This window comes from Salmo trutta, chromosome 10, assembly GCF_901001165.1.
Source record: "Salmo trutta chromosome 10, fSalTru1.1, whole genome shotgun sequence".
Lineage (NCBI taxonomy): Eukaryota > Metazoa > Chordata > Actinopteri > Salmoniformes > Salmonidae > Salmo > Salmo trutta.
In genome coordinates this window covers 45,694,291-45,702,705 of record NC_042966.1, presented here as the reverse complement: position 1 = coordinate 45,702,705, position 8,415 = coordinate 45,694,291, and the positions used below count along the sequence as shown (strand labels likewise).

At 47.3% G+C, this 8,415-nt stretch overlaps 1 protein-coding gene across 1 annotated transcript; it reads left to right on the top strand.

Annotated features, from left to right (window-relative positions):
• Positions 1–239: 239 nt before the first annotated feature.
• Positions 240–5,894, top strand: LOC115201769 (interferon regulatory factor 2-binding protein 2-A). The gene is made up of 2 exons (XM_029765658.1): positions 240–1,489; positions 4,543–5,894. Exons 1-2 carry the CDS (start codon positions 637–639, stop codon positions 5,298–5,300), a joined length of 1,611 nt encoding a protein of 536 aa, XP_029621518.1. The 5' UTR covers positions 240–636; the 3' UTR covers positions 5,301–5,894.
• The last annotated feature ends 2,521 nt before the right edge of the window (positions 5,895–8,415 follow it).

Below are 8,415 nucleotides of genomic sequence, written 5' to 3'. Positions count from 1 at the left end.
ATGTAAAATGTGGGGGGGGAAAATATTTCAATGTTTAAAAAAAATATATATATATATATTGATAAATGTTTTATTTGGTTTTAGCAGGGGGTGCTGCAGCACACTCAGCACCCTTCCTTCCCATGGCTATGCTTGTAGCAGAAAGCAGTATAACTCGTTCTCTTCTCTCCCACCCCCAGTGTGTCTGGCTGATGTGAGCTTCTTGGAAAAGCTTCAACAAGTGATTAAATAGAGAAGTGGGAGGAAGAAGCTGGCTTCAGAGCATGCGCCAGAAGAGGACTGGCGTAGAAGAATCAAGTCAATAGAATATTGAAGCTGGAAACACAGTTCAGAGAGAGACAGAGCTGCTGTACACCCGTACTGGGCTGAGCGGTAGTCGGTAGGCGGTAGTCGGCTCGGCAGTGAGAGAGACAGGTCACACCTACGACCTAGTAAAGAACAGTCTACACCGCTGCCATCTAATACTGTTTGTTGCTGAGGTCCGGAGACAGACGGGGAGAGGAGAGGAGTCGTGTTTTCTTTTTTACAGTAACCGTGTATAGTGTCTGAAAACGTATTGGATAGATTCTAACACAGAGACCCGGTTTGAGAGCGAGAGAGAGATTTAAGGTCCGTTTTTCGGTGAAGAGGGAAGCTATGTCGTCCGCGACGGTAGCTGCGTCTCGTAGGCAGTCCTGTTATTTATGCGACCTGCCCCGCATGCCCTGGGCTATGATCTGGGATTTTACCGAACCGATCTGCAGGGGATGTGTTAACTACGAAGGAGCGGACCGGATCGAGTTTGTGATTGAGACAGCCCGGCAGCTGAAGCGGGCTCACGGTTTCCAGGAGGGGAGATCTCCGGTACCGGGGAAACAGCAGCAGCTATCGGGGAAAGAGATCCAGTCTAACCACCACGGGTCTGGAGGAGACCCCGGATCCCGGCCGTCCCAGCCCCTGGACCGCTACCCCCTCTCCACCTTGGATCGTCCGCTGCGGCTGGGACCGGAGTACCAGTCTGGGAGACAGGCTAACGGCATTCCGGTACCTAATGGATTGCCTAAACCGGACGACCCACCCGAGCTCAACCGGCAGAGCCCCAATCCGCGAAGGAATAACACGATTCCTCCTAATCTAGTGCCTCTGGTGAACGGGAACATGTCCTTGTTACACGTAGTTAACGGCAGACCCGTGTGTCCAATGGCGATGGGGAACCCGGGGTCCGGTTTGATGGCAGGTAGCCCCAACGAGCACGGCGGCGGTAAACGGTTAGTCTCGGTCTCCTGCAGTGACCAGCACGAGAAGGATAAGCAGCACATACCGGACAGCCTGACACCGGAGATAGAGAATCATAAATCCCGGGCGGATGAGTGGATGAACAAGGGGAGAGCGGGCAGAGATTTGATGATTCTCCATACGTTCGACAACCGGTTCAAGAAGGATCATGCCGCCATGCAGCAGAGGGGGATGGGCTATGAGCAACAGCACAACGGAGCTGCTTCTAAATCAGGTTGGTGCTGGATGGATGTATGGCTGGATGGCTGGCTGACTGGCTGGATGGATGGATGTATGGCTGGCTGGCTGGCAGGATGGCTGGATGTATGGATGGCTGGCTGGCTGGATGTATGGATGGCTGGCTGGATGTATGGCTGGCTGACTGGCTGGATGGATGGATGTATGGATGGCTGGCTGGCTGGATGTATGGATGGATGTATGGATGGCTGGCTGGCTGGATGGATGGATGGATGTATGGCTGGCTGACTGGCTGGATGGATGTATGGATGGCTGGCTGGCTGGCAGGATGGCTGGCTGGCTGGATGTATGGATGGCTGGCTGGATGTATGGCTGGCTGACTGGCTGGATGGATGGATGTATGGATGGCTGGCTGGATGGATGTATGGATGGCTGGCAGGATGGCTGGCAGGATGGCTGGCTGGCTGGCAGGATGGCTGGATGTATGGATGGCTGGCTGGCTGGATGGATGGATGGATGGCTGGCTGGATGTATGGATGGCTGGCTGGATGTATGGCTGGCTGGCTGGCAGGATGGCTGGATGTATGGATGGCTGGCTGGATGTATGGATGTATGGATGGCTGGCTGGCTGGATGTATGGATGGATGGCTGGCTGGCTGGATGGATGGATGGCTGGCTGGCTGGATGTATGGATGGCTGGCTGGCTGGCTGGCTGGCTGGATGTATGGATGGCTGGCTGGCTGGCTGGATGTATGGATGGATGGCTGGCTGGATGTATGGCTGGCTCGATGGATGGCTGGATGTATGGATGGCTGGCTGAATGGATGGCTGGATGTATGTATGGATGGATGGCTGGCTGGATGTATGGCTGGATGTATGGCTGGCTGGCTGGATGTATGGCTGGATGGATGTATGGCTGGCTGGATGTATGGCTGGATGGCTGTATGGCTGGATGTATGGATGGGTGGATGGATGTATGGCTGGCTGGATGGCTGTATGGCTGGCTGGCTGGATGTATGGATGGATGTATGGCTGGATGGCTGGCTGGATGTATGGCTGGATGGATGTATGGCTGGATGGCTGGATGGCTGGATGGATGTATGGCTGGATGGATGGATGTATGGCTGGATGTATGGATGGGTGGATGGATGTATGGCTGGCTGGATGTATGGATGGATGTATGGCTGGATGGCTGGCTGGATGTATGGCTGGATGGATGTATGGCTGGATGGCTGGATGGCTGGATGGATGTATGGCTGGATGGATGGCTGGCTGGATGGCTGGCTGGATGTATGGCTGGCTGGATGTATGGCTGGCTGGCTGGATGTATGGCTGGCTGGCTGGCTGGCTGGATGTATGGCTGGCTGGCTGGATGGCAGGATGGCTGACTGGCTGGCTGGCTGGCTGGCTGGATGTATGGCTGGCTGGCTGGATGTATGGCTGGCTGGATGTATGGTTGGCTGGATGTATGGCTGGCTGGATGGATGGCTGGATGTATGGGGTTGTTTTTCCATCTGAATGGAGCAGTACATTAGATTATTCAGCATATTTACCCTGTGCTACATCGTCTAGACCACATCCTTACAGTTCAATAAAAGTAAATGTTGCATTTTCTCATGACTCAGACAGACAAGTCATGCATAATATGCATATGGAAATAATTTAATTTAAACTCTTTGCTAGGCATACCATTCAAATGAAATAGACTTGTCAGATTTGCATTTTTTTTCTTAACAATAGCAAATTATATACTAATAAATACATAATCCCAAAAAGGCACTTTTTTAAGCATGGCTTGTGGGAGTGTTTGCATCACTACAAAAAAAATGCCAATCTGGTGTAAATGTATTTGGTTTGAAGTGTGCTAGTATGTAACAAAGGGTTTAACCTGGGACATACGCTCCATATGCACTTCTAATCTGGATTTGTTGTGTGGTATGTTTGTCATGAGAAAAAAAAATGCAAATCTCACAAGTCTATTTCATGTGAATGGTATGCCTAGCAAAGAGCGGACGTAAAATTATTACCATATGCATATTATGCATGACTTGTCTGTCTGAGTCATGAGAAAATGCAACACTGAATTTTTTATTGAACTGTAAGGATGTGGTCTAGATGATGTAGCACAGGGTTAATATGCTGAATAAAGTGCATATGGAGCGTATGTCCCAGGTTAAACCCTTTGTTACATACTAGCACACTTCAAACCAAATACATTTACACCAGATTAGCATTTGTGTAACGAAACTAACACTCCCACAAGTCATGCTTAAAGTGCCTTTTGGGATTATTATGTATTTATTAGTATATAATGTGCTGTTATTATTGTGCATCATTCTTTTCTCTTCTCAGTATTAATCATCATCTGTCCATGTTGTCTCTAACTCAGCCTTCTTCATGATCATCATATGTACATGTTGTCTCTCTCTAACTCAGCCTTCTTCATGATCATCATCTGTCCATGTTGTCTCTAACTCAGCCTTCTTCATGATCATCATCTGTCCATGTTGTCTCTCTCTAACTCAGCCTTCTTCATGATCATCATCTGTCCATGTTGTCTCTAACTCAGCCTTCTTCATGATCATCATCTGTCCATGTTGTCTCTCTCTAACTCAGCCTTCTTCATGATCATCATCTGTCCATGTTGTCTCTCTCTAACTCAGCCTTCTTCATGATCATCATATGTCCATGTTGTCTCTAACTCAGCCTTCTTCATGATCATCATCTGTCCATGTTGTCTCTCTCTAACTCAGCCTTCTTCATGATCATCATCTGTCCATGTTGTCTCTCTCTAACTCAGCCTTCTTCATGATCATCATCTGTCCATGTTGTCTCTCTCTAACTCAGCCTTCTTCATGATCATCATCTGTCCATGTTGTCTCTCTCTAACTCAGCCTTCTTCATGATCATCATCTATCCATGTTGTCTCTCTCTAACTCAGCCTTCTTCATGATCAACATCTATCCATGTTGTCTCTAACTCAGCCTTCTTCATGATCATCATCTGTCCATGTTGTCTCTCTCTAACTCAGCCTTCTTCATGATCATCATCTGTCCATATTCTTCATGTTTAACCCTTTCCTTCCTTCAGACAGGGGGAAACACCCGCGGACTATGAAGAGGAAAGCATCGCCGGACCCTGAGGGGGAGAGAGAGGGAACCGCCTCCAAGCATAACGGAGAGGACAAACAGCAGTGGTTACCGGGTCCACCATCTGACCGTGACGGACATAAAATGACCCCGGGACCGCCACCAAGCTTCTCTTCCATTCCCCCCACGATATCCCCCCATTCACGCACCACCCCACCGGAAGCTGCGCAGAACGGCCAGTCCCCCATGGCGGCGCTGATCCTCGCGGCAGACAACGCTGGTGGTGGCGGGAACAGTTCGCCCAAAGACGGTAACCAGGTCCACTCCACCACGCGCCGCAACAGCAGCAGCCCGCTCTCTCCCTCCTCCATGAACCAGAACCGCCGGCCCTCACAGGGTAAAGAGGCATCCGGTATTGTGGGGACACATCACGTGCCAGGGGGAGGAATGATGGACCAAGGGCATCAAAGCATTCCAGACTCGTCAGTACCCGGGAGCGTACCTCTCTGCTGCACGCTCTGTGACCAGAGGTTAGAGGACACCCATTTTGTTCAGTGTCCGTCGGTACCTTCGCACAAGTTCTGTTTCCCGTGCTCGCGGGAGAGCATCAAACAGCAAGGGGCCACCGGGGAGGTGTACTGTCCCAGCGGGGAGAAGTGTCCGTTGGTCGCCTCTAACGTACCGTGGGCTTTCATGCAAGGAGAAATCGGCACCATCCTTGCAGGAGACGTCAAAGTAAAAAACGAGATGGACGCTTGAGATTTTATTTTCAAAATATTTTGAGGAGAGAGATTGTTTGGGGGGGAAAAAGAACAAATACGAGTGTATAAATATTAAAATGAAATACCACATACCATCCAAACAAACTAACGGAGGGACGTTGTACATATTTTACCCAAACCGAAGAGACTAGCGTAGGCTCTGTAAAACAAGGCTGTATAATATAGAGATTTTTTTTTAATACATTCAGTTTCTATATTTTTAGAAGATAAAGGTATGTAATTATTATAGAACTGGGCTCTCTCGATCTCCTATTTGTTGATGTTTAACACTGTTGATGTAGGCCTACTTCTGGTGGTACGTCCCAAAAGGCACTCTATTCCCTAAATAGGACACTACTTTTGAGCAGGGCCCCCCTACAGGGACACCCACAGGGCTCCGGTCAAAAGTAGTGCCCTATTTAGGTAACAGCCTTTTGGGACGCAGTTTCTGTCTGGTGGCTGTTCCTGTTCAAAACCTAGAATGACGATGACGTCCCTCTCCACGAACCACTTGGCAACCAACTGAAATGTTTTTATCTGTAACTTGTTTCAAAAGAATTGCCAAATACAATGTGTGATCTTGTATGAAGAAGTGAGTGTCTGAGGGCTTTCTTTAAAGGATAACGGTAAGAAACCACTGTCAAACGGATACGAAGAATGAATCGGATGTTTGGGTTCTATAATTAGCAGACAACTGAAGGCTGAAGTGGTGCACTAGACTGGTATGTCAGTGCACACTGCTGCCAAAATGGAGTTGCGATGCAACATGTTTTCTGTATTCTTCAGAGGGACAAACTTGTTCAGTCTAAGTTCAGTTAACAAAAGTAGACATCTCTCTTTCTGACATCCTGTTCCAACTACACTTATCCTCTCAGTAGAAATCTCTCTCTCTCTCACTGACAAACTGTACCAACTACACTTATCCTCTCAGTAGACATCTCTCTCTCTCTCTCTGACATCCTGTTCCAACTACACTTATCCTCTCAGTAGACATCTCTCTCTCTCTCTGACATCCTGTACCAACTATACTTATCCTCTCAGTAGACATCTCTCTCTCTCTCTGACATCCTGTACCAACTATACTTATCCTCTCAGTAGACATCTCTCTCTCTTTCTGACATCCTGTATCAACTATACTTATCCTCTCAGTAGACATCTCTCTCTCTCTGACATCCTGTACCAACTACACTTATCCTCTCAGTAGACAACTCTCTCTATGACATCCTGTACCAACTACACTTATCCTCTCAGTAGACATCTCTCTCTCTCTCGCTGACATCCTGTACCAACTACACTTATCCTCTCAGTAGACATCTCTCTCTTTCTCTGACATCCTGTTCCAACTACACTTATCCTCTCAGTAGACATCTCTCTCGCTCTGACATCCTGTATCAACTACACTTATCCTCTCAGTAGACCTCTTTCTCTGACATCCTGTATCAACTACACCTATTCTCTTAGTAGACCTCTCTCTCTCTCTCTCTCTGACATCCTGTATCAACTACACTTATCCTCTCAGTAGACATCTCTCTCTCTCTGACATCCTGTATCAACTACACTTATCCTCTCAGTAGACCTCTTTCTCTGACATCCTGTATCAACTACACCTATTCTCTCAGTAGACCTCTCTCTCTCTCTCTCTCTGACATCCTGTTCCAACTACACTTATCCTCTCAGTAGACATCTCTCTCTCTCTCTGACATCCTGTACCAACTATACTTATCCTCTCAGTAGACATCTCTCTCTCTCTCTGACATCCTGTACCAACTATACTTATCCTCTCAGTAGACATCTCTCTCTCTTTCTGACATCCTGTATCAACTATACTTATCCTCTCAGTAGACATCTCTCTCTCTCTGACATCCTGTACCAACTACACTTATCCTCTCAGTAGACAACTCTCTCTATGACATCCTGTACCAACTACACTTATCCTCTCAGTAGACATCTCTCTCTCTCTCTCGCTGACATCCTGTACCAACTACACTTATCCTCTCAGTAGACATCTCTCTCTTTCTCTGACATCCTGTTCCAACTACACTTATCCTCTCAGTAGACATCTCTCTCTCTCTGACATCCTGTATCAACTACACTTATCCTCTCAGTAGACCTCTTTCTCTGACATCCTGTATCAACTACACCTATTCTCTCAGTAGACCTCTCTCTCTCTCTCTCTCTGACATCCTGTATCAACTACACTTATCCTCTCAGTAGACCTCTCTCTCTCTCTCTCTCTCTGACATCCTGTATCAACTACACCTATTCTCTCAGTAGACCTCTCTCTCTATCTCTCTGACATCCTGTATCAACTACACTTATCCTCTCAGTAGACCTCTCTCTCTCTCTCTCTGACATCCTGTATCAACTACACCTATTCTCTCAGTAGACCTCTCTCTCTCTCTGACATCCTGTATCAACTACACCTATTCTCTCAGTAGACCTCTCACTCTCTCTCACATCCTGTTCCAACTACATGATCCTCTCAGAGTTAGTGAAGAGGCGACTCCGGGATGCTGGTCTTCTAGGCAGAGTTCCTCTGTCCAGTATCTGTGTTCTTTTGCCCATCTTAATCTTTTCTATTTATTGGCCAGTCTGAGATATGGCTTTTTCTTTGCAACTCTGCCTAGAAGGCCAGCATCCCGCAGTCACCTCTTCACTGTTGACGTTGAGACTGGTGTTTTGCAGGTACTATTTAATGAAGCTGCCAGTTGAGGACTTGTAAGGCATCTGTTTCTCAAACTAGACACTCTAATGTACTTGTCCTTTTGCTCAGTTGTGCACCGGGGCCTCCCACTCCTCTTTCTATTCTGGTAAGAGCCAGTTTGAGCTGTAGTACACAGCGTTGTACGAGATCTTCAGTTTCTTGGCAATTTCTCACATGGAATAGCCTTCATTTCTCAGAACAAGAATAGACTGACGAGTTTCAGAAGAAATGTATTTGTTTCTGGCCATTTTGTGCCTGTAATCGAACCCACAAATGCTGATGTTCCAGATACTCAACTAGTCTAAAGAAGGCCAGTTTTATTGCTTCTTTAATTAGCACGACAGTTTTCAGCTGTGCTAAAATAATTGCAAAAGGGTTTTCTAATGATCAATTAGCCTTTTTAAAATGA